Source organism: Pelecanus crispus, chromosome 6 (assembly GCF_030463565.1).
Source record: "Pelecanus crispus isolate bPelCri1 chromosome 6, bPelCri1.pri, whole genome shotgun sequence".
Classification (NCBI taxonomy): Eukaryota; Metazoa; Chordata; class Aves; order Pelecaniformes; family Pelecanidae; genus Pelecanus; species Pelecanus crispus.
Genome location: NC_134648.1, coordinates 48065327 through 48091605, shown reverse-complemented (window position 1 = coordinate 48091605; position 26279 = coordinate 48065327). Strand labels below are relative to the sequence as shown.

At 41.8% G+C, this 26279-nt stretch overlaps 1 protein-coding gene across 4 annotated transcripts in view; it reads right to left on the bottom strand.

The window, feature by feature from the left end:
- Positions 1–946: 946 nt before the first annotated feature.
- The window catches only part of TTLL5 (tubulin tyrosine ligase like 5), a 137175-nt gene continuing 111842 nt past the window's right edge, over positions 947–26279 (bottom strand). For 3 of the 4 annotated variants that reach the window (XM_075712640.1, XM_075712641.1, XM_075712642.1), the window contains 4 exons: positions 18426–18646; positions 11129–11214; positions 1415–1451; positions 947–1328 (listed from right to left, as the gene is read on the bottom strand). In XM_075712640.1, the coding sequence (XP_075568755.1) occupies positions 1319–1328; positions 1415–1451; positions 11129–11214; positions 18426–18646 (354 nt within the window). In that variant the 3' untranslated portion in view covers positions 947–1318. Of the gene's footprint in view, positions 1452–11128; positions 11215–18425; positions 18647–26279 lie in introns of all 4 variants that reach the window. The other variant, XM_075712639.1, reaches the window with a different exon arrangement.

Here is a 26279-nt window from a genome sequence, read left to right as displayed (position 1 = left end):
GACAAATGAAGTATTCCGTGTCTGTCATGTGCATGAGTGGAACAGAAATAGAAAAATGCATGTTCTGGCCTATGAAATCATGCCTGGAGCAAGCAATAGTGAAACTAATGGGGTATGAACATAATTATTTCATCTTCTCACAATTTATCTGGTCTTGAATGACAGAAAATATGCACAATGCAAGAGTGAACACAAACACAATCATTTCAAGAGAAAACACTTTCCCTGTCTGACACTGTTTCTTCTGTCAGCCATTTGGGTTGATCATTATCTACTTGCCAACACATGAGAATGATCTCTTAACACTGACTATACAGGCTAGAAATGACAGGGGAGATGTGGAATAAGAAAACAGATCAGAGTGTTAGCATCCAATCTCTGAGGGCTCCGATACAAACAACAGGAGATTTTGTACCCTTTGAGAATTACAGTCATACCACTTGCTGTTTGACAGGGCAGAAGTTGCAAAATACTGCGTTTTCTTTTAACCTGGCACCAACAAAGCGCCAGAGCTGAAGCTGCTTCCTGTTCATTTTAAGGATGGGTGGATCTTCTCTCCAATACATTTTCCAGCTGCTGATGTTGTTTTCTAACACAAGCAAATTAATTTTCATAGCATTAGGCAAATTTTAACTGGAGTGCTTCACCAAGCCACTATTGCAACTGATAGGAGCCACCTGGGCCTTAGGGTTCAAGCTTAGGTCTGAAAACATCAGCCAATTTTAAAAGTTTATAAAGCCTAAACAAACAGAAATCAAAATACAAAAATAAGCCACACAGAACATAAGCATCCAACAGTGAAACATAAAGACAGATTTAAAATCCTGTCCAATAAAATGACAGCAAATATTTTGGGGGTGTGAATAACTGAAATTATAACCAAAACAAACAAAAAAAAGAAATTACTTTATTCAAACCAATAATTTCTATGGCTCTATGCCAAAGTTCAAGATGGCAACCAACACAGATGTCTCCAGTCATATGTTCTAATATTTTTCTCTGCTGATGGTTGCCATGTGATGATAGCAGAGAATCTTGGCTTTTACAAGACTAGGACAGACTGAAATGGCTGAGCAAATGAGACTTTATGTTCAAACTTGGACCTTAGGAGGAACAGTACAGACAGCTGGAGGACCTCTGTCTTATAGAAAGATCTCACAGTTAGTGATCAGAAAGAGGTGGGAGGAAGGGACCAGAAGACTCAGCAGCAGAAGCTCTCAGAGGCAATCATTCACCTTGGCTTGCACGTGTATCACCAGCTTCCACAGATATTCAGGTACTCTCCTCAGTGGGTTGTCCTCTCACCAGGGCCTCCTCTTCACTTTTTCCTGGGTGTTATGGGAGTGTGGTGGTATGAAGTCACTGCTGTATGTGCCTTTGCCCCATACTCAAAGCAGCACCCTGGATTCCTCACCTGGTGTTCAGTGTTAGCCCTTCTCTGTGAGCAGAGGCTGGAAAAAACACAAAGCAAAGATTCTGAGTAATCAGAGGGGACTGTTTTGTGGGAAAAACTGCTGCACTGCTCTACAAATCTCAGCCATCACCAGAAATCTGGATCTCCCTATCACACAACCTCTCTCTACAGTAACAGATGAGATCACAGATCAGTATGACAAAACCTAACTTAATAAGCTACTGTGTGAAAAAGTACTCTTGGTATTCCTCTCAAACCCCAGAATACCTTCTTCACTCTTCGCGTCTGACTCATCTGACTCATCTCTTCACATGCTCCTTGAGTAGCTCTAAATCCTTCTCCCATATCAGTATGCTTTGTCTCTTTCTTTGTGTCTTTTACTCATTCGCCTGCACAGGAGTCTACTTCCCACTCCAAAAGATGTTGAGGACCTTGGTGCAGGAGAGATGGTGGTGTGAAAAGGTTGATCTTTAAAAGAAATGAAATGGGTATAAGGGAAAAATTTCTTCTTCCCACTATTATAGATTTTAATTCTACATACTGCAACTTTTTCCTACTTAGGCATGTTATGGGAAAAAGTCAATGTCATCTTCACTTCTTTTACTTAAAAATCCTTAGGCAGTCCTTTAAAAAGAAAAATCCAAACCACTTAGAAATGTACCAAGTTTATTTTGGACAGTTTGCATTTTACAGCTAATCTAGTAGGTAAAGCTTGTCCTGTGTATTTAGCACATCAGCTTGCTCCTAAATGCGAGTGACATTTGTTGAGAGGTGCTTATTAAAAATATTGCTGTATTTCAAAAAATACACTCTCCTTGAAAGCCCAGCATAGAGCCAAACATCACATAGCACAGAGGATCTGGAAAGATGTTTAGGAAGCAGGATTGCCAGCTATGTCACTGCACAGAAAGTTTGGAACCTGAATTAGGAACCAAACTGTCAACCATGTGTGTTAAGATAGGATACCAGTCCAGAAACCTATCCCTTGGCAATATGCTGAAATTAAGGAAACAAAGGCACATGAGAGAGGCAGCCAACTTCAACCTCATCTTCCTGTTTTGAAGAGACTTTTGAGCCTTCCTTTTCCTACAGAAATGCATGGTACAGTTTGTCTTTTCTCACAAACTGAATTAAAATCACTTTGTGTGAGTTCTTCTTGTATGGCTATCTTGAGGACTCAACACAGAGAGGGGCATTCCTACGTCTACAAGTAAATACGTATGTTACTACCATGAGTGCAGCTCATGGCCAATTCAGTAATTCCATAAATATTCATATATATAATTCTATGAAGTTTTATAATTTCAAAGCTACTGGTGAGCATTCCACTTCCTTCTGGTTGAGTAGGTTGAGGTTCTGGTTGAGTAGGGGGGACAGAAAAAAACCTAATTCCTGACAGCAGCCAACATTAAGGGTTGATTCTCCCTAGTGATAAGAGACATTGCAGTGAATCACCACATACAACAGCATGAATCTCCTTTATTCTCTGCCTGCCAGGAGGTGTTAAAGTATCTGCCTGTATGTCTGTCAACATGTTTGCATACTATTATGTCATCCACGACTGCACCTCAAAAACTTTAACACTTTTGTACTTAGAACAGCTGCATAGGGGGAAGAAAAGGATTACCTCCATTTTATGGATATGATTCTGAGTCACAAGGAAATCAGAGGACTTGTGTGAAGTCATGTACAGGATACCTGCACACTAAAATTCAGTGCCATATAGACTTTCCCAGCACAGATGTATACAGTCTTAGTCAGACACCAGCACCTATCTACTCCGCTTCTAAGCTGCAGGAATGAGACTGAACAGAGCACTAGAATAGATGACACTACTGGGTCAGGGACCCATGCTAACATTTTTTAGAGCTAGTTTGGCCTGTTTCATCATACCCAACAGCAGGTCTGTGGCAGAACGGAGAAGCATGTCAAAGCGTCCTGAATCTAGTGTTGAAAACAGGAACTTCCTTCCTTGAAAAGCTCTGATAATCCTAGAAATTAACCTAGCGCAGAGGGAATTTCTAATCCTAGAGTGATGCCCAGCATTCTCTTGATAATACATAGTGCAACTAAGAAAGGCAATAAATAGATGCAGTTTATTTATATCCATGGGTGACTGACACTAGCAAGCCAGGACAACTGACAACAGAAGCCCAGTGTTCTCTCCCCCATCTTTTGGGCATAATTTCAAGTTGGCTTGCTGGACCGGGCAGGCAAGAGAAAGCAGCAGTTCCAAGTCATGAAAATGTACTTGGGGGGGGGGGGGGTGTTACACAAACAGTACACACAACTGTATTTGAGTGAAGTCTCACTGCATGAAAAGAGCAGTGAGTAGCCTCATTAACAAGTGGAGAAATAGCAGTGGAAGCCAGCATGAGCCTTCCTGCTCCCCATATTACAGAGAAGACACTGGGTGGGCTCCTCACCCTGACTGCTAATGCCCTTCTGTACTTGACAGCCTTCATTCTGATTTCTCTTACTCAGCTCCGTACTCCCTGGTTTGTTGTGGCTCTCTCTTCTCTGGCTCTTCCCCACGTTTCATCTCATAACTTCAGACACGCCTTTTACCCTATTCACACACATTTTGGCTTCTATTTTTAGTCTCAATAAAATAATGCCAGATTAAAACAAAATCCAATTTGGATGGGCAAAGGCATCCTCTCTCTCTATAGATAGCTTAATGCCAAAGGGCCAGATGTGAGACAGAAGTAGCCAAGATATTATATAACCTCTCCCCAGTCTTTGCACACCTGATCTTGAATGACGTTTCCAACACAGCAAGGAAATACAGGCAGTTCGCCATCACCTAACTACTGAGAACAAGCAATGCTCAGCCTCCAGTCAGGCAAAAATGCCAACTGCCTGAAGTCATTACTTATCCTGCTTCGGAGTTTTCTTTGAGTCTGTCAGAAGTGAAGGCTCCTAAAATTCAAGCTGGGTCCTAGTTCTTAAACAGGGAAGCCAAGACTGTCCTTTCCTTTTTCTCCTGCTTTCCCAGTGGTCCTGAGACTTGGAATGTCCTTTCAGCGGCATGAGACCAGTAGCAACAGGAAAAAACTCCTTCCTTTCATAAAAGAAAGGCAAAAGGTTGACTAAAGGTGTGGGAGGCAGGCTGCTCTCACAAGTTAAGGAATTAATGTCATTTAGATCATTAGAACTGAACACTGACCCTCAGCTCTAGCTGAGAGGCAATGGCTGAGTTGGACATTATCTTAACATCATCTGAGAAGGAATGCTGCTTTTGGCAGAGCTTTACACTCTGCTGGGACTTAATGAGACTTACACACAGTTTTCTGATAACGGGATAAACTTGAATATAGTCATGCCCTGTTGATAATTTGTATCTATTTTAGGGGTATTGGTTAGAGACATCAGTATTTGCTCATTGCTAGTCATAAGATAATGGTTCCCTGCTCCTTCAAAGAGTACTGAGAAATGGGGTAAGGAGAAGGTCTTTACTCTTCTCCTTTCCCTTCTGGTCCATCTGGTACTACAGGCTTGTCTGTCATTATCTGACCTGGGACAGATGCAACAACTATAGCAGGGAGAGAAATTATCTTTTCCCCCTTCCTGTTTACCTTCTTTATGAAACTGTGGAAGTCAGCAGGGGGGAGAGAGAGAAGATCCAGGATGTTTTTGTGACGCATGAAAGAACAATGGCTTTAGGAAGATAATTCTAAAAACAAATGTAAATCCAAATATCCTCCATTCTAACTGATTCTTTGCCCTCCCAAAAAGGGAGGCACAATAGTAGGATTCACCTCAAGCTCCGCTGCTTTCCAAAATATGATAAAATGGACTGATCCGGTTTCTCAATAACCCTTTGCACGGAGACAGCACTACAGGGAGAGACACTGACAGAATGTTATTACTGCTGTGGACAAAGGCTCTGTGTAGGGTAGGGGCTGCACTGGAAAAGTTTGATGCAAGGTGCTGGATATCACACTGCTGTTCCCTTTCAGTGACCCACCCAGAGCTTCTCAGCCAGACAGGTGATTCTGGAAGGATTTACATAGAAGAGCTCATCATTACTCCGTTCCTGGACTAGGATAAGTAAGGAGGTGACATCAAAAATTGCTCTTTTGTGTCATAAGATACCCTGTGCGTGAGTAGCCAAAGTAGTCTGAGGTTGAGGTTAGTCGAGGTGCCCATTTGAAGGTCACCTTTCAAAGTCAAGACCACTTGTGCAGTCAGTCACAGCAACAAGAGAGAACCAGGAGAGTGGCAAATGAAGACTGGAATTAACGGGATTAGTGGGAGGGAGGAGGCGTACCAGCAATGTGCTGTGCAGAAACCTGAGTGATTTCTTTTCCCAGCTGTTCCTGATGAAGGATTTGGACAGTGTGGTGAGACCAGCTGAAATCATAGCCAAGGTTCCTCTTGGGAATGTGGTAACAACATAAAAATAAATACATTGGTGTTCAACAATCTACTGCCTTCCGAGGCTGCAGGGGAGCCTGGCAGAAGCTGAGGAAGCATGGACAAGGCTGGGCAGCTGGGAATTCCACCCTACTGTGGCAAATGTCTGGGGGTCTGACACAAGCCATGCACAGTGGCAACAGTACATATCCCATCCCATCCCCACCCTTATGCTCAAGAGAGCTGAGAGACACTGGCTGATAAAAGAATCTCCAAATCCCAGGCATTTTCTTTGTCTAGATCTGACAAACAATACAAAGTGATTGTATGCGTCTTGTTTAAATGCCTGTTGTGTTTACTTGCCTTTTTTTTTTGTTTTTTTGCTGGTGCTAGACAATTTTGAAGCTTGTACTTTTGCACATCTGCTAAAAGAATCTCTTATATAATCTTAAGGAAAGAAAATAAAAGAGGCTGCATTTCAGGAATAATGTTAATTCAAGCAGTGGGTAGACAACAGCCAGTCACAGCTTAGCACCTCCAACATAAACTCTAATTTCAGGTTTCCAATAACAAGACATACATGACCTTCTTATGAAGGACCATACAATAATCTTGGATATAAAAAACTTTAGAAATACACAGTCTACCTGTAGATTTCCTGTAAAAGGAAAAAAATCTGGAGCATGCTAGATGCAAAGAAGAGTTAAGTGCAAAAGTGATCCTTACTATCACTAGTTTGCAAGCAGGCTCCATTCATTGCTCTATACCAGACCACACTGCTTGCACGTTCATCTTATTTGGATGGTGTTCAGAAACTACTCTCCACCTTAGCCTAAAGAAGGAAATCACTAGAAAACTAAGAACAGCAGCCTGCCTTCTACATGGATTAGATCCAAACCAACTTATTAATCCCCATATTCTTCAACTAGTCTCTTTGCAGTTCAGGATCCAGTTTTAAGCCCTTACAAATGATGATACATTTTATTTCAAAGAGTTGCATACCTTCAGGACTTGGCATTCATGCAGATATGGGGGCCAGGTGAATGTCCAAAGTAAACAGACATTGAGCATCATCCTGCAACTAAGCTCAGATACAGACCTGGGAATCACAGGGAATAAAACCAAGCGTATACCACCTAGCTCAAGAAGTTTCCTCCCTGGCTTCAGATTGAGTTTTGACATTCACCATCTGTATGAAGTATTCTCAAGAGAACTAGAATACAAATAAATTAGTTTTGGACTCATGCTTTAAACCAGACTAGGTAGAGATCTGACACACTGCATGAATTAGCTGTCTTCACTGCTGTCAAACTCAGATAGCATATTACTTTTACCTCCCCTAATCAGTAACTCTAATGCTTTTTTCTTCTCCCAGCACACGTAGTGGAAAAGCCATGCAGATACTAGTAATATAAACATCAGCACAACAAAACTGCATCACTGTTAATCAGTCTGAGTATGAAAAGGTGAAAGTCCTGTCAAGTCTGGAGCCAGGCATCAGTCTTGCCCAGCTTTAATCATGATTTATATTTGTAATTATACAGGTTATTAGCACATTGTATTTTTGCCATAGCAAAACAGAACCCCAGAGGCATTCTGTCTTCTGAAGCTTTTAAAATAAAATTTTCACAAACTCTCAAAAGGTTGACAGCAAACAAAAGAGAGAAGCACAAAGACAGAAGACAGATTTTACTCACAGTTGCTGTTACCTTTACAAACCAAACCAAACCAAATAAAATCAGCTGCGGTTGGTCATCACCTTGTGCATCTACTCCACAACTGCACTGAGGGGTTAACTATATTTTCAGATTGTTCCTGTCTCCAGGCAGGACAAGAGTCCAGCTCGGGAACTGGGAAGCTGCCTGGGACTATGCTGTTATATTTTCATGAAGTACCCTTCATCCTCAATTCTCTGTAAAGCCTGCTTTGTGTTGGCATGTTCAAAAAGGAAGAATAATAAATATAACAAATTTCTAACTATGAGGTCTTCCATGTAGCTACAGAACTTCCTTGATGTTTCTTGCCAGTTGTTCAAAAGCTAAATTCCGGTGGAAAAATTACACCTTTTACCTAGAACTTCACTTTCTTGATAAAAAGAATTCATCCACTATTCACCTAATGCCACTAGAGAAGAACAGAAAATAAAACAGCAAAATATGGCAAAATGTCTCCATATACCTTAAATTGTTAATATATAAAAATATATTAAAAAAAAAGACCAGCCTGTGGGTTCCGTCCTTCATCATCTGAACTTGCTGTATCAAACACAGCCTCAGAAAGACAACCTGGAACTGAACAACCCACCATACTACTTAGCTTAGCTGTTACTCAGCAAGCTATATTCTGAAGAAGACTTGGAAAAGAGAATTGATTTCTTAGTTCACAATCACCCTATTTCACTAATATTAATTGAATTGCTAAATTCCATGAAGCAGGAAACAATCAGTGTAATGCTGTGGGGCCCTCAAAGTAACACAGAACAAAAAAAGCAATGTGATAATGGCTGTATTTTCAGAATGACTGACAGGAACTTTGATACAAAACTGTCTGTTCAGACACTACAAATTAATCCCAAATGATAACTTGCAGATTTAGCTTCCTGTCTGTAGATACTCATGAGAATCTCTGCATTCTCTCTGATTACGCCAGTGGCACACAGTTCACACACAACTTCTGCCTCTCATGAAATGAGGATGAGGCCACAGGGATGAGAGGTTGCCACACTTTCATTGTAGTGGTGGCTTGTTTCAGAATCCTGAGCTGCTTTGCAGAATTGCTTTTATTCTCCCTTTTATTTCATCTCAAGGAATCCATCCTCAAGAGCTTGAGCCCACCGCACAACAGTATCTACAACTGGTATTCTCCTACAGTTGCATTACTAACCACCAGGGAATTGTTTTCTGGACAACCTGGTTAAAAGTTTCCACACTGCCTGACTCTCTTTCCTTTGAGCATCATCCTTACTTTTGGTTAGATTATTTGTGACACCTTTATGCTGCTTCTCTGCAGTGCCCCATAGCTATCCTCAGATAGGCTGTTAGAAGAGAAGGCCTATTCAAGCTTCTCAGACATTTTTGAACATTTGTGTGTGTTTATACAGAGGTTCTTCCTGGTTCCTCCTTTATCTCTGCAACTTTTCACAGCCTTCTATCTTTAAATGCTTTCAGTTTATTCTGTAATCTGCTTTATGACTTGTGTGTCCAACCCCTGTAGTTGGTATCTAGGATACTAAATACATGTGAAACAGTAACCCCAAATAAGATGCTGATGAGGGAAATCAGGGCCCTAGTGTAAGCAATCAATAGGGAGAGAATGAAGAAGAAAAACAGCTGTTCCTGCAGGAAGGACCAGAGTAGTTTCTGAGACACACAAGACTGGGCACAGCAGCCTCTGACGCATACCAGTGGCTTGGTGCAAAGCTGAAGAAAATATCATTCCCCAGTTTCCAAGAACAAACATTTTGCTCTAGTTAGTTCAATCACCGCAATATTTAGCACTGTTCTTGGAGCTATATACCTCTTCTAGCAACAAGGAAGCTTTAAGTGACCCACCCACCATGGTTCTGCTAGCCTACCCCTAGCCAAACCAGGTTTCTAACTAAACCCTCACACTCTTAGCTGAATGGCAGGCTAAACCCTTTGTTTCAGCTTCAGAGAGAGGATAAGTTTAGTACAGTACAGCTAGCCTAGTCCTACAGAAGGAAACACGAGCTGAAGTTCTCAGTTCTCACTGGATTATAAGTATTCCTGGGGAGGGTGACTACCCTGAACTTTGTAGTTGTTATCTAGGCTATAGTCTTCCTGCAGCTCTGGCTGTTGCCTTCCATCATTAATATTATCAACAATCCTCATGCATGCTCTGCATAAATATTCACAGAAACAGGGAAGGATAGAAAAATGCTACCTACAGTTATCACAGACATACATAACAACAACAGTACCCAGAGGAGATGGAGAAAATCTCTTGCAGAGGTTAAAATTACAGGGTGGCAACTGTTTTAGTGTTTAAGTGCTCTTAAAACTGTGAAAAAGGAGGCAGAATTCAGCACACAAACACTTTCATGTAAGTCCACTCAGCAAACCAGTTTGGTCAATATATTGAGAACTCCATTTTTACATTTACTTGTAAATTTATGTGTAACCTTGCTTTATATACTGTACTAAAAACTCAACTTGAACTATACAGTAGACCAGAACTTTTCCCTCAAATATACATATACTACAGTGTTGACATAATTTTATTTATTTTCATAATCCCATTATATTCCATTCCTACACTGTCACATTCCAATGTGCTGTATGGTCTTTCTTATTGACTATGGCTATTCACCCTATAAAATTTCTGGTAGGATAACTGGAGTTTTTGGCAGGTGGTAAAGCATGGGAGGCAGTTTGGAACTGTACGATAAGTGCATTAGCTGAATGTTTGTGCTAGAGGATCAGCTATAAAGTCACTGACATTAATAATGGAAATGTCATCTTTAAGTTTCAGAGCTAAATATGCAAGAGATGAATTGGGTAGTTCACCCCTATGCAAACTTTTCTTTCAGCCTGTGAAAACACAGAGATCACTGCATTAGTGATACTCAAGTCATGTTTTCAGGGTTTTCACAGGAAAACAAAAGGTCAGAAACATAATTTTTTAAAGCATTCTAGACCATAATTTGTCCATATATTCCATTACAGCACCATCACAAATTACTATGGGCCATGGGTAATATGGGTTCATCAAGGCTACGCTCTACCTGCTAATAGGTCTGCATCAATGAAAAATGGATTGGGTTCTCATTTACTGAGACCTTAACAGCAGATAAACCTGTTTGAATTAATTAGCCACTAGGGAATGATGAAGATTTGATTCTATAAGTCTCAGTGATTTTCCTTTGGGAACTTTCACCTCTGCTGATTGACTTCACTATGCAGCTGATTCACAAGTCTCAGCTATGTCTTTCTGAAATAAGGGGCTTTTCTGTAAGACTAAAGAAAAATGTAAAGAATGTCCTGGCCCTTTATTACAGGCCAAGCTTAAACAACAGAGCATCTTTGAGCCAAAGCCTAAAGCAAAGAGGAGCCATTTTAGCCAAGTTTTTTTTCCCAGCCACATTTTCAGGGATCTTCCTCTTCCAACTCCATGAAACTCAGCCTTTGCTCCCTTCTGTTTAGTCTTTTTAATCCCAGGAGGAATAAATTCCCTGCACAGCTGAGCCCAGACTGTTACCTAGGAACCACTACATGCAGGGTAGGCAGCTGTGTTTCTTCTTGCTGAGAAAGTTTTTTCCCTGCCAGTGCTTGAGAAAGATGAAAGCATCCCAGCATGCCCACCCCCACTTTCCTGGTCATTGGCACTGGCGCTCACCTGTGGAATTTGTCCCTGGCTCACAGGATGTGGCACTGTGAAGGCTGTTCTGGAATCCGTTCAGTTGCCTTTCAGTCGAGGTCACCCTAACAGGTAAAAGCATCAAATTAGACAGAGATAAGAAGGGATATACCAAGGAAGAATAAGTCTCAAAAAACTGAGAATTCTCCTAGTTTACATAATCTCACTAGGACTGCAGCTATGAAGGCTGTGCCTGAACATGGTATGAAAAAGGCAGTGACAGCAACCAACTCTAAAAAGGCAGAGCAAGACAGATGAACAATCGAGCTACCAGCAAGACTTTGATGTGCCTAAAACACTTAATTGTCTCACATGCCTTAGAAGCTGATTCTGGAGGATAAAGGAGAGAGTAAATGGTATTGGACCACCAAAGTACAACTCAACTAGTAATGCTGAGGTCACCTTATTCCAGCAATTTGAAGTAAAATGAGTAAGCAACCTCAGAACAGAAATGCACACACTGGCAAAAACATGCTACATTCAAAAGTTAAGTCCTTGTATATTGTCTCAGCAGAGACAGCTCATTTAGGCAAGATTTCTCACTTGTCTTGGAAACTGAGACCCACAGGATGCATTTAATCTCCAGTTGTCCAGTGCCAGTCCTCAAGCAGATACTTTATGCAAATCCTCCTGCATTTATCTCAGCATTTGAGTTACAACAAAACTATATTCTGTGGAGTACAACTGCACTTCCTTTAACCGTTATAAAGATTCATTACCAAACTGAGACCATGCCCTCCTACATAAAAAATGGGTCTACTCACAAGGCAAGGTCAAGCTATATAGCTGCAATGATCTATTCTGTCCTTAAAATCTATACAATTGATCCATCTATTCCTGGTTTGTCCTCTCCTCCCTTATCCCTCCTTGCCTTTCTTCCTTCCTGCTCAACTCTATTTTGACCACTCCAGACTTCTGTGTGTACACTCCTGTCTCTCTGCCAGAGTCCTTCTCCTTCATTCGTTCAGCTCTGCAGTGTTACACAGTTACTGTGAGCTCTTCCCCAGAAAAGCACTGTAATCTCCAATCCCCATGTGATATCCTGATGACTAACAGACCCAGGCATACGTGTGCAGTTTCTATAGTTTTGTCTGAAACATTTTGCTTTCAGATTTCAGTCAGCAAGTTGCCAGTAATCCAGGTGCTCCTGGCAGCTAAAAGGCCAGTGAAGGACTCCTGTATTTTATCTCAGTTCAATTTTAGTGAAATAAACTGGAGTCCATACAGGAAGGGAGAGGGATGCAGATATGACATTTGCAAAACACAACCCCTTACTTCAGTCAGCCATAATTTGAAATGCTATTGTCAAATGAGGTGCCTGTTTCTATGTTTACTGTCTCTTGGAGAGAATTTTGCATCTCTAAGAACCATACTTATGGTTCCTTTTGCTGCTGATACTGCATGGTCCTTCTGAGAGCTGAGAATCCAGATGGATCTTTATGCTTCTTACATAGAGGTTCCATGCTCATAATTAGCTTGTCCACTTTGTTAATGCAGCACAACTGACAGCCAAATTCAGCTCACCCTTCTGTAGGTAGAATGCAAGACTAGTGGTTGAAAATGTCATCACGAATACCAGCAAGTACAACAACAACAACAAAAAAACCCATAAAACAGGGAACAGTCACATTTCTACCTTGAAGTGTGGTTTATGTTTAGAGTATCTCTTTCTCTCTACAGACTCGCCCTTCTTCTTTTCTGCCTACCCACAGTGTACCTTGATTCTTGCAGTTTCAACTGTCACCTCCACACAGCTCACTCTCAGGTCTGCTTCTGGGTCACTGATCTCCCACCACGCTAAGCTCACCCCTCAGGTTCTCTCTGCTGTCCTGCAGGAAGCTCCAGAGGCAGAACATATTCACTCCTTAAACTGAGTTAATCCCTTGCCACCTTCTTCCTCCTTGGGTTGGCTGAAACCCTACTGCCTTTCTCCATTTCCTGCTTTTAATGTCTGTGTTGGTTTTGCTTCCATTTCTCCAATGCAATCCATTGTTATGTTCTCCATTTCTTCTTCTTCAATATTAACAAAAACACTGTCCCCACTGTCCTGTCCACTTAAATATCTGTCATTGCTCTTTTCTATCTCTTATACAGCTAATCCCTCCTTGAAACTGATAGTAACTTCCTTCATTTAGCCACTAAACCAGCCCTAAGCTGCCCAGCCTTGGACTGCAAATTTGGAGGATGCTCTTGTTCCACAGGTGACAAAGAAATACTTTCTTGACTAAATTTTGAAGACCTTTGTTTTAACAACCTATTCCTGGGGTGCTATGAACGCATTTAATGGTCCAGGGGGGACAGAACTGACACTAACAAATTCACATCACAAAAAGCTCAGGTTTGACAAGAGGACAGCAACAGATGTGAAGACCCAGAGCCAGGGAGGCTTGTTCCTCTTTGTTGCTCTTGGACAGGCTATCTCCGCATGTGTATCTGTGTGTATGATCTGAGGCTAGCCAAGGGCTAAGAGCTACAGGCCTAGTGAGCCCAGCTGTGTCAGGGTGTTAAATCAAGGCATGTCTCTCAGATGCACTGCTTTTGCTGCCAAAAATGTCTAAGGGTCAGGCAGCCTGATTAACCCAGATGCTCAGGAGCTAAAAAAACAAGCGTGCCGCAGTACAGCAGTAGCAAAAGTGAAAGGGGCTCCAGTAACAGTTACATGCTTGCTCTCCTGCGGCCTGTCCTCTTTTCAGTGGGCACTCAGTTTGTATGTGTGAGGTACCTGGCTCACTTAAGACACTTCACAGACACCTATGAATAAGCACACGTGGGCAAGACAGGAAACAAACCAGAACCATAGTGTTTTACAGGGCTCACTCTGTGGCCATCATTTTACTTTTGGCACTTTTGCCAGGCTTGGCCAGCCTGTCCTAAAACAGCTGGCTACTGCTGTATCCAATTGCAGTCAGAACTCCACCCTGCTGTAGGATGGATTTCCTGAACCCTGGAGAAATGCATCAACTCTACCCTATTTCTGTACTAGTTACAATAGAGCAGAATTTTGGCTCTTCTGCTGTTGGCACCATGCAAAGCAAACATACAAAAGAACAACAAGGTAGAAAGATTTTGTGCTGTGGTGTTGGGACTTGAAGGCAATGTTTGTTTTGAAAAGCTTCCTGAATAGAGTTGTTTGGAATGACATTTACAGAGAAGTTCAGTACAAGAAATTATGCCACGCTGATCAACATCCCCAATAGTTTGTGATGTTCCAGTCTATTGCTGGTAAACTCAGTGATCTTCTTGGGCTCCCTCTCTCCCTCATAACATATTGAACTATATGCTCCTTTTCTCTACCTGGCATTTCCTCTCTTTATATACAGTGGTCTAACATTGACAGATGAATTTTTCTGAGATCTTTTCTTTGACAATTCTGTTCACAGGCTGTTCAAGGCCTTGCTCTACTTGATGTTGTTTTAGAGAGCAGGTTTCTGAAAAGTTACTATAGGAATGATAGCACAGAAATTAGTATTTATTGTGACTTAATAATTCCTAAAAGCAGAAAGATTTTCTGTCTACCACCTGTACCAGTTCACTCTGGGTTCTGACAGTTGAGGTAATATATTTTTCTACTTTGCATGCTGTCATCTGTAATGTGAAGATTTGATACATCAAATGCTGCTTCCAGGGACATCTGCTTCATTCCACAGCTTACGAATACTGTATCTCGGTCTCAAAATGTTGCTCTCAGCTATCAGCAGGTCTCTTCATGGTTCATAGACCTGCCAATAGTAGTGGCAACATGAGCAGTGGAAAGGCCCCAGTCTGACTCTTAGAAAGAAAGAAGAGCTTGTTGTGTTAGGTGTTCAAAGATTATCTTTCTACTTGTGATATGAGCACATTTAATCAAGACTATGGAGCCCCATGAGACCATTTTATGGGACTACATTTCAGTGTAGAGCTATATATTAAACCATTTCTCCCAGTTAGTCTTTTTCCACACCTTAATATGGGCCCCAGTTTTCCACTCTGTTAGCTTAAGCAAGGAGTCTGCTTTGGACACAATCCATTATAAAGTCAACCTACCACCTTTTACAAGTTGAGAGACTGAGAAAACAAGAGAGGCCAGGAACTGAAAAGACAAGACTGAATTGTCTGGCTGTTCCATTACTTTTTTCCTTTATGTTTTAACCAGGGAAGTATCCAAGTTACTAGATAGTTTTTGAATTAGTCAGTAATGTTCATCTTTAGCATCTCATTTTGTTTGTAGTTGAGTTTTCTACTTCTTATTCTTTTCTTCCTCTTCTGGAAGCCACGTGTGCTGGCTGGGAGAGAATTGATAACGCATGCAAGGAAGAGATAGGTCAAAGAGACAAAGTTGATTTTAGTTTGTCTTCACAGTCCAGTCTCTGGAGAAATTCTACAAACAACTTTAAAAAGATGATCTTTATTAAGATGTTAAACAAAAGCCAGGCGTGCAAGAGCAGACAGAGAAATAAGGTCTGGCTTACTGAAATATATGGGGAAAAAAAAAAAAGAGAGACTTGAGAGCTTTAACAACAGAATGGGATTAGTTTCAGTGAATCTTGTGGAAATAATATATAGCACTGACATCTTCTTTGAGGAGAGAGATCAGGAAAACAGTCAACAAGTATTAGGGGGTAAGAGTGGGCAGCAAATCAAAAACAACCTGACAGAGAAATGAAGCGGCCAAAAAGCCCAAATTAGATTCGATGTTATGGAGGGGGATATTTACCATGTCATAACCTAAGGATATGGTAGTCCCAACACTGGAAAAGTACAATTCTGGGTGCCATAAGGCAAGCACTCTGACAAACTGAAGAAAATACAGTAAATTCAAGACAATCAAGGACTTGGAGGGGAAAGACTATCTGAGGTTAACAAAACCTCAACAAGTCTAAGCAACGTTAGGCAACTCCAACAAGTGGAAGGATATTCAAAAGATGGGAAGTATTTGCAAGGGAAAGTGTTTAGGGTGGTTCAGGAAGGAGGAACAAGGTACAACAGAATGAAACAAAGGAAAAATTCAGATTGCAGACCAGGAGAAACTTTCTGATAATAAGGTTGTCTAGATTCTTAAACAGTCTTCCATAGCACATGGTGGGGTTTCTGCCACTGGAGTTTTTTGAAAGCAGACTACACACAGTGTCCGAGAATACTTTGTACAGAATAACCAGAGACAGTAAAGAACAGGCTGGAGTGTGCAAGACATCTTTTTCTTCTCTAATCTATATTCCTTTGACTCAGAGGCTTCTCTCCATTCACTCTCCTCTGTTGATGCATCTCTGGGCTTTTCCTGACAACAATGAATGGATTAAATTAGACTGAGACATAGCAGTTTTTAAACGATCAGCTCTCAGTAGGCTGGAAATATAGCTGGGCACTGCTGTTTTCCATGTAAGTGAAAAAATGTTACTGCAAGATCCCATGAATGGCAAGAATGGGTTTGGAGCCCCGTGCTGGAGACTGAAAGGCAACTTGGAAAGTATTTCTGGAGTGGCTCCTTGCAGCCTTCAATACTTGGATTAGTTTTCTGAAATTCTGAAGGAATCTTTTGCTTTTTTTCCCCCTTCTGTGCATTTTTGGTGCTGAACTTTTTCCGGTTTTCCCACACTCCTGCCTGTCACAGAGCAGAAACCACAAAAATGCAGCAAAGTAAAGTCTGTCCAAGGAGCTGCAATTCCATCTCACAAGGATAAACATTTCCTCTGCCAAGAAGTGAGCACAGCACACCGGCATCTTCAAATACACATCCCTGCCGCCCGGCAGAGAAACCCACTGACACAGCCTATCACCTGTACTAACAAGAGCTACCCAACATAAAAGAAATCAGATAGCAAACCCACCAGCACGTACCTGCCAGACCTGATGCTCACATCTGCATTTGCTGAGTTGACAAAGTCTACTAACATCTTGTTTTCTTTTTAAATAGTTTTGGGGGATTAATTCAGTGTGCTATCTCCTAAGATAGCAAGAGTACAGGCAGGAAATACACAAGCTTCCCCAAAGCAGTTCTGTCCAAGCTCCTTAAATATGCCTTGCAGTTCCAGATTTGATCCACGCACACTGACAGTACCCTAGTATCTTCATAAGGTGTCTTTCATCAGTAATCTTTTAGTAAAACTTCTCTCTTTAAACAGGAAGGGAATACAGAATCACGAAACCTCACAGGAACCTGCTCTGAAAGCTTTACAACTCTTCTGGCTGTAGAGTAAGTATAAGGGAGGAAGTTATGAATGCAATTTTTGCCCTTCAGTATTAAGGGATGAAACAAGCCTGAGGATATATGAGGAAAAACCTGATGAAGGATTTAGTCTAAAGCAGTTCTGTCATTTAAGAGGAGATAAACAGAGAGCTGAGGAAGCTACCAAGAAAGGTAAACAATAAGAAGAAAACCCAGAAGCCTTGCTCACATTTTCTCATAATGCACAAAAGAGAAGACACACCAAGAAATGGAAAGGAAGGAAACTTACAATCAGTAAGCAAGATTTCATGGTGAATTTTTTTTTTTATTTTTAAAGATAACACATGCCAAATCCATCTACCTTAGAATGGCAAGCACTATATAACTAAAGCTTACTAAAAGTTAAAAGAAGGATTTCTACAGATAATGAGGAAAGCTATCATTACATTAGGCACAATATAAACACTTCAAATGAAATAAATACTTGTGCTTGAAGGCATAAGTCAATCATTGTGCATTAAATTTATGGGAAAACTTGGCTCAAGGGCAGATTAGCTTGTTAAGGATATTGGGGTTGGGTTTTTTTTTTTTGGCAGCCTGTTCTGACCCACCAGATTCTAGCCCCCATCAAAGATTAAACATGGAGGGAGTGACTCAAGTGCCTAAACATAGATGTCTATTACCATACTTAGTACTCTCAAGTTATTTGAGATGTCTACATGGGACTGGCAGATACAACACAAGACCTATAGAAGACTTGTGCTCATCTGGAGCAGCACCTGGAGGTCAGGTGGAATAGCTCTGGGCATCTAAAATGTCACTAGCACTCTGTATTTAGGTAACTGAATCCCACTCTGGATCAGATACTGCTCTGATTCAATCTGGCAGTTCCTACGTCCTTATGTTTGTATGATGTTACAGTCTTACCTACCTTACCATTGTGAAACATGAAACTGCAACATAGCGCACACCCATTTCAGTACACACAGCTCAGGTTATTCTGAGATTTATCTTGGACAGCATAGCCAAAAAGATCTATGTCAGAGTCGCATGTAGACAGGTTCTTCTCTGATATTCCTTCTCAGGGGAACCAGTGCCAACTCCCCGTTGTGGATGTGAAGAGATAAAACTTACTTGGAAATCCTCTGGGCTGCAGCCTTTCTGACCACTGCCTGCCTGTGGTTTGCTGGAGGCTTTGGAACTAGCTGAGAAGGCATACTCTGGGATGGCATCACTTTGTGCAAACTGGCTGCTTTCTGGATACTGGAAGTGGCACTTGATGTCTTGCAGGCATCAGAGCCAGCTGGCATAGTTATATGGCTGGTGCTGGATTGTGAGTAGTTGGCAAAGAAAGCCTGGTAAAAAAAAAAAAGAAAACAAAAATACCATAGTAACTGGTGATTACCTCTCTGAATATTGCTGAGAGAGCTGATGGAGGTGGGTGACATTTTTGTGAGGGATAATATCTGCCTGCTGAAGGCAACCCCAGGGCTCCAGGGACAGTCCCACACATAAAAAGAAGAGTCAAGTGGTCAAGTCAGTGAAGTAGTTTTTAGAGCTGAATTTTATACCCTTGGAAGCTGGGACTAGCTTCTAGGAAGGCAAACAAGCTCATTACTGCCACAGAATGATACTATTCTGGATTAAAAAAAGAGAGGTCCTATCCTCAGTCTAATAGAATCATAGAATGTTTTGGGTTGGAAAGGACCTTTAGAGGTCATCTAGCCCAGCCCCCCTACAGTGAGCAGGGACAATCTTGCAGTGGGCTCCCATCCCCAAAGAAGTAAAGCTTTTATTGCTTTGACTGACTTTCTGCATTTATCTTGCTAAATTATTCTTTGTGTCGGAGGTGAGATTGAGACACAGTTCTAGGAAAGGAAAAGGTTATGGGGAAGATGTTACAATGCAAGTTCTTCAGTCTAACCCCGTAGGTGCCTGGACTAACAGAAAGGCGGTAGGGTACCTTCTCTGAAAAAGGGACTTTAGGTCAGCAGCTGACAAAAAGGAAATCCCCAGTAAAACCAGGGAACAGAAAATATTTCTATTCCTATAGCAGGTGGGAGAGTAAGTATCTTGGAGATTTATCACAGGGGACAAAAGAATCTGCATGTCATGAGGCACTGGAAAACTGAGCAGTGGACTGGCAAAGCAGGGAGTGGGGAATGGTTCCCTACGGGAGCTCTGCAAACTGCTCAACTCTTTTCAGAAAGGAGCAACCTGCTGGGAGTTCTGCCCTGTCTTTCCTCGAAGTCAGTCAGATTCCCAGGGCAAAGAGGCAATACTGTAACCGTGTAGTTTGGCAGCTAGAGGTCAGTGATAGGAGATGAGGGGAATAGCTGAGCACTCGCCAGTCACCTCAGCGTGACCCTGGGAGCAGCGCCCTTCACTGCGTTTGTCCTCAGTTTCTTCTCTGGTGAAAAACACACAAAGCCACAGCGAGTGGGCTCCAGGCTCCAGAGAAAACCACAGTCTGAGGGCTGGCTGAGTCTCAGGCACACAGACAGGAAAAGCCCCTCTCCCCCGCAATTCTCTGGCAAATGGCAGGGCAGTGGTGTGTGGGAAGGCGTTTCTGACAGGCAGAGCTCTAGGGAGAAAAGGAAGTGCAGGAGCCAAAACAGGCCTGTTTCCTAACTAGAGCTCACTGACAACATGCCCTTAAGCTCCCAATCCTTCTTAACCTCTCCCTTCCCTGAAGCTCTACCTTAATCGCAGCTTTCAGATTTTAAATAAGTAGCTGGTACAAGTGCAGAAGTCTGGAAAATAGCAGTCACACCCCACCTCCCCCCAGCAAAACAAACGAAAATGGAACTTGGTTTAGTCTCTTGCATCTTAGAGTCTGACACATCATGTGGTTGGGATGGAGACCCTCAAGTCACTGCACCCCCTTCTTATTCAGGGGTGACATTTCATTGTGCTCTGTTTGATATTATGCATATTTCCTGGAAGTTCTTCTTCTTGTTATTAAAATCACTAAGATCCTAGAGTCCACGAAGCATACAGTCTTAACCCCTTCCCTGTGTTAGCATGGATTGGCAAGGAGGTCCGTGACTCTGAAGAAACAGCAAGCACGGATGCTCTAACAAAGTCTGATCAGCAAAAGCTGGGCTGAGACCTGCCTAAAGAAAGGTCATGGATGTTTTTCTTGGGGGTATTGGACTTCCAAGAAGGCCTTTGTCTCCACACTGTGCTGAGATTCTGGCTGCCTTCCAGGCAAGGATGGGGAGACTGGAAGCTGACACGGACCATGGCTTCTGGATTCAGCTACAAAGCATACTGCCCTGCTGTGAACTCCATGGGGACAGGACAGGAAACCAGGAGAAGCTACTGTGCAAATAAAGAGGGCAGCTGGGGAGAGCAGAGCCTGACCACACAAAGGAAGGGTTGGGAAGAGATTTCAGCACATCCAAAAAGTAGGAGACAGACCTCATCACTCAGGATTCTGAACGCTCAGGGTCTAGGGAGAGCAGAAGCCTAGACAAACCCTGACAGAGGCAGTCCTGAAGCAGGTAGCACCCTACAACTATTGCTGCTGCAAGTAAAACAACTTTGAACCACATTTCCCAGGCTCTCAGATTTAACTTGATGTTGAGGAGACATCTGCTTCCCTGACAAGCTCTTAGAGCTACAAATCTGAAAAAGAATGCTATGAGACTTTTTAGCTAAAAATCATCTAAAGCGTTAGTGAGTTAATTCTCTTGCATAATTCTCTGGGGAGGTAGGACAGCATTAACCCTGTCTTGCACATGAAGAATGTTAGCACTGACAGAGAAAGTGATTTTCCCTAAGCCACAGACTGAAGCAATATGAAAAGCTAGGTTGAGAGCTCAGAGAAGATCCTGACTCCCAATCCCACACTTGCCTCTAGATCATGCCTCTCCTTGCTTCCATATCTGTACATGAACACCATATACAAAGTGTTATCTGTACAAAAATAGTAGTTTTTAATTAGAAAATCTCAACACGTACAGCTTGTCAGTAAGGACAATGCACATCTAAGAGTATTAGCCAGTAGCAGCTGAGCTTGGGCTGCTCATGATTAAAAGCAGGGAGGTACTGTAGTACTTTGAAGAAAAGCAGATATATTAATGATCTTCAAAAACAGAAAGAATGTTCCTGGCACTTACCATCCCTGTATCTAACACCCATCCCTAGCACAGTAATGGAACAAATGTTGCAAGCAAAAACATGTTCATTCTGTGACCCGAGGAGGTAATGAAGCTCATTTCCTGTGAATCTGTCTTGGGGCTGAATCTTGCAGTATCTAATATAAAGCATGCCCCAAATTATGCCTCCTTTCATGAGTTTGGGGCATTCTGCTGTCTAATTAGGAGTGGCCTCATGCTGCAGCCTTTGTCTTAATGGGAACAGTAGCTGAATCTCCTGTCCAGATAGATTGCTCTTTATTTTCATGAAATTTATATGAAACATAGCTTTGAGATTTCTATCCCATAGTCATTCAGTTTAAATAGGATCAGCAAATCTGAAAATGATGAGAGACTCAGCAGTGTATGAGAACTGACAGACAGATGCACACACACATGTATTGCATAAAGATCTGTGCAGCTAGTTCCAAATCACTAGTGCTGGAAACTGAGATGTTTATAAGCAACAAACAATGACGAGTATTTAAGTTTAAAAAAGAACAAAAAAAAGGAAACCCAACAAAATAAAACCCACCACTTTTAGAAAAGCAACTGTATTTCAGATGACATTGCAAAAATACAGAGAATTAAAAGGCTTGGAAGACCTTTGGAGTCATACAAATTGTTTAGTGGAGGTTCTTTTGAACACATATTAATGCATTCAGTTAAATCAGTTTGGATGCAACAATCAGTTGAGTTGAAAATTCAAAGTGGCAATAAAGAACAGGCTCAAAACATACTATTAACTGCCATAGTGTTAAACTGCAGTAAGAGGAGCATCTTGGTGTCATCAAGAAATTTAAAGAGGAAGAGCAAGTTCGTGGTATGCACAGACTGTCCTGAAGCATGTCTTCCTTGGTAAATTCTTCAGAACGAGACTAAAATATACTAAAATAAGTTGACTTGGTGCCTTCTCCTTTGTTTCTCTTTTGGTACTGGGAGCTCTCTAGAGCAAGGATTGGGACATATCATTGTATTGGAAAGATACTTAATACATCTGGGTGTTACCATATTTCTAATAATAGTGACAGGATCAGAAACATGGGGACAAAATTTCAGCTGGTATAAATCAGCACAGACTACTGCTTTCAGAACAGTTGTTATGCTTTACTTAGACTGAGACTTGACTCATCAGGATCACAAGACTCAAATAGGAAAAATGGCAGTTAGCACATTTAGTGGGAAAAGAATCTGAGGGAGAAGGCTGCAAAGCAAGAATGAACAAGAGACTGAAGGGGAAGAGAGACTGCAAACTGACAGCAGTCCAATATATAATAGTTTAGAAAACAGTTTAATGATGTTTAAGGCTGCCTTCAAAGACGCCCTGTGTCCTCAGGCAGGAATAATGTAGTTCTAGGAATACTGGGAATATTATTCTGAAAACTCAACATTTCCAGTCAGATCTAAATAAACTGTAGTGAATGCAGAAGACAGTCACATGCTTTAAAAGAAAAAAATTTTGCTGAACTTCATAAAATCAGGAATATTTCAGAGAACATGCCATTTTTAAATGATTGAGAGGAGAATTATTTAAGATTAACTTAGCCCAATGTTTTATAGCATAAAATCTACTTAAACTTCTGATTGCAGATGTGATCATAACTGACCACACAATCATTAACATGATTTATGTCTTGTTTAACATGAGCTTTTTTGATATAAGCAGGACTGATGGGGATCATTCCACTATATGACTGTACTTTTCTTGGTTTAATTTAGATTTTTTTCCCATGTGAAATGTTTGGCATAAAATTCTAAACCCAGAAGATGCTAGGCTAAGCAGACAGAACATAGCCACACAGAGAACGAGGAACCTCCCTAACAGCTAATGGCATCTTTCCAGTACAGGAAACAATTAGAGAATAAACAATGATGGTATATTAACTGCCTTGCCAACTACAGCAGTGATACTAACATCTAGGTCATAATGTGTCACATGAAGTCTCCTTTAAACACTAAAAATATTGCTATAAGCCTGGGGTTTTTTGTCTTTTGGTTTGATTTTGTAATTCTTGTTCCTTGATTTTGATGATATCAGATGTAAGCTTCTTGTCTCCACTTTCAAACTCTGCCCCTTTCTATTTTTTTCTCTTTTCTCAGGCATTGTATTGTCTCTGTTCCTGCGCCCTACCACTGCATCCGTTTGTTTGCTGGATTCTCATCCAGTCAGTTTGGTGTTTTTCTTTCTGGCCAGGGAATGAAGTACCTATTCTGGCATCAAAGATCTATTTCTACCATACTACACTGCATGAACTAACTTCCACATACAATGACTGAAAATTGTTGGTTATTATTCCTCTTCCTCCACCTACACAGTATTTGCTACTCTGCAAGTTGTTAAATGCCTGGGGGAGAAATCATCATTTTTAAGTGTCTGGAAAGTGCTCAACCAACAGTGGGTGCTGCCACAAAGAAGTACGCAATAAGCCTTCATGATAAGATACATCCGCTGCATGGTAAATGGGGGTATTCCTATTACACAAATACTTGACTAGGAACTTCCATGCTTTCCAACACGTCCATCTCATCTCCAACATATCAAACTGGTTAATTTACAGGCAGAAGCATTTGCCTGTGTTATTAATCATGGTGCTTCTGTTACTTGTTCAACATGCTATCCATATACATATGACTAGTCTATTTGTCACAGAAAGAAGGAAAGACTGGCATCTAGTCATGTTGTATGGTCATGCCATACTCAGGGTGTGTCTTGAGATATATTAATAAATGCACTTCAGCTACTGACAAACGGCTAGCCTGCCTTCCAACTGTAACAAGAACTTGAACAATCAGATGAAACAGGCTTAGAGATATCCTGCATGCATTCCCCAAAGCAGAGAGATCGTGACACACTTTCTAGTGACAGGCCTTCCGTTTTTGGCGTTGTATTTTTTGTGTTGAGAGAAGGCTGAGGAACTTGAATGTAGCAGGCAAGACAACAAAGGATGGAGTAGATCTCAATACAGAGGAAGGAACAGAAGGGAACGAGCAGGCAACGGGAGATAGGTGGCTTAGGTGACACTGACTAGGAAATGTGGTAAAGCCATGCAGGCTAGGATAAGCTACACCAGCTGTGGGGAAAAAAAGAGGACAAATGATGGTCAGCAGGAAAAGGTGGGATGGAAGTCAAAGCAGTGCAAGTGGGAAGGAGATGTAGGGCAGGGAGTGTGTAAGGAGCAGAAAAGAGAAGGCAGTTCTTGGAAAGCCCAAGTCAAAGGACTGAAGTCTGAGAAGCTAACTAGCAGAAGGAAGAGGTCAGTGACAGGAAACTAGAGAGGGAGCAAGGGACAGACAGATGAAGATGAGGGTAGTGCAGTGACTGGGAGGAGCATCAGAGGAACAGTGCAACTGTGACTGGAAGGGGAGGTCTGGCTGGCTCCATACAATGTCTAGTGGGAGAGGAAGTGTCCAAGAGACAATCATTTTATTAAGATGTGGTTTTCACTACAGAAAGTCTGAAAGCCTCCATGTTCAGCAAATACCTTTCTTCATTAATGGCAACTTCAGTGCAGCCTGAGCCCTGCGGCATGGCAATGGCCTCAATACTGCAACTCCAAACTGCTTGGCTCAGAAGGAGAAGGGAGGAAGAGAAAGGAGGGGGACGTTGTGGGGTGAGAAGAGGTTTAACAAAGAATCACTTTAACAGAAACTCCTGAGTAATGGCTGTGCCCCAGGCCAAGAATAACATCAGCTCAATGTCAGCAATTAGAAGAGGGCTCAGCCAGGCCCCATGGCCAGCTCCAGCCTCCTCACAGGCACAAGCCAGCTTACAGCCTTTTCCTGAGCTCATGAGCAGCCACAGCTGCCCACCCAGAGACCCTTGGATGGAGATGAAAGGAAGACCTCCTGCTCAGAGGGGGAGCAAGAAGATTGTAGGTGAAGGAACTTGGGGATGGAAACTGCATGGCTAAGTGACAGCCTTGAAAGAAGGAGTGCAAGGAGCAAAGGCAGAAGGGCCTCTCCTTCAAGATGCTCCCAGAAAAGGATGAGGGCAATTTGCCTATAACCTATTCTGAGTGACTCTGACTAGTGACTCATCTGCTTCACAGGAGGGAGAGTGGGTGTTCAGACCTCTGCATGTTAGCTCTGTTCATGGTTTTGTTGGAGTCCAGTCCCGCCATACTGCCTAGCTCCTTCCTAGTGGAGACCAATCTCTTTTGAGTGAAGGTTTGTCCACCTGAAGACTTCCTTCCCTTTAGAAGGGAAGCCTTTTGGACATCACTCAGAATAAAGAACACACCTCTCTCTCCATAATAACAAAGAAAAGTAACGAGTACATCAATGAACTCATTGTAACCTTGGAAGATTCCCCAGGCAGGATGGAAATGCTGTTCCAGACACAATGGTCCACCCTTGACACCTAGGTGTCATCCAGAACATCAATAACACAAACCCTTTTCCATATTTCCTCTAGCTCTTGGACATCTTAGCCCATCTTTGCTCCTTGCAACTGTAACAAAGGAGTCATGTATCCATCAGACACTTCCGTTCAAAGCAGTGAAAGGAGATCTTAAATGTAGAAATAAAAGCGTGTAGGCAGCCTGGAGAAGATTTTCAGGGTTGCAGATAAAACTTACATCTGGCATCAGGGTCAGTGGCCATGCCTCCTGCACACTCAATGCTCTTAATAGAAATGAATACATTTCTTCAAAAGAATGAAGAGTCTCCTAAATGATTTTTGAGTCACCTGAACATACTGCTCTTTTGATAAATGCATCATATGAGAAGACATCCAGGAGGAGGAGAATTTAGTCAAGATGAAGCCTTTATGGGGTCTGTTTGCCACAGAGGACACAGTTGCCAATACAATTTCAAGACCCTATGTTTAGAAACACTGAAATACAAC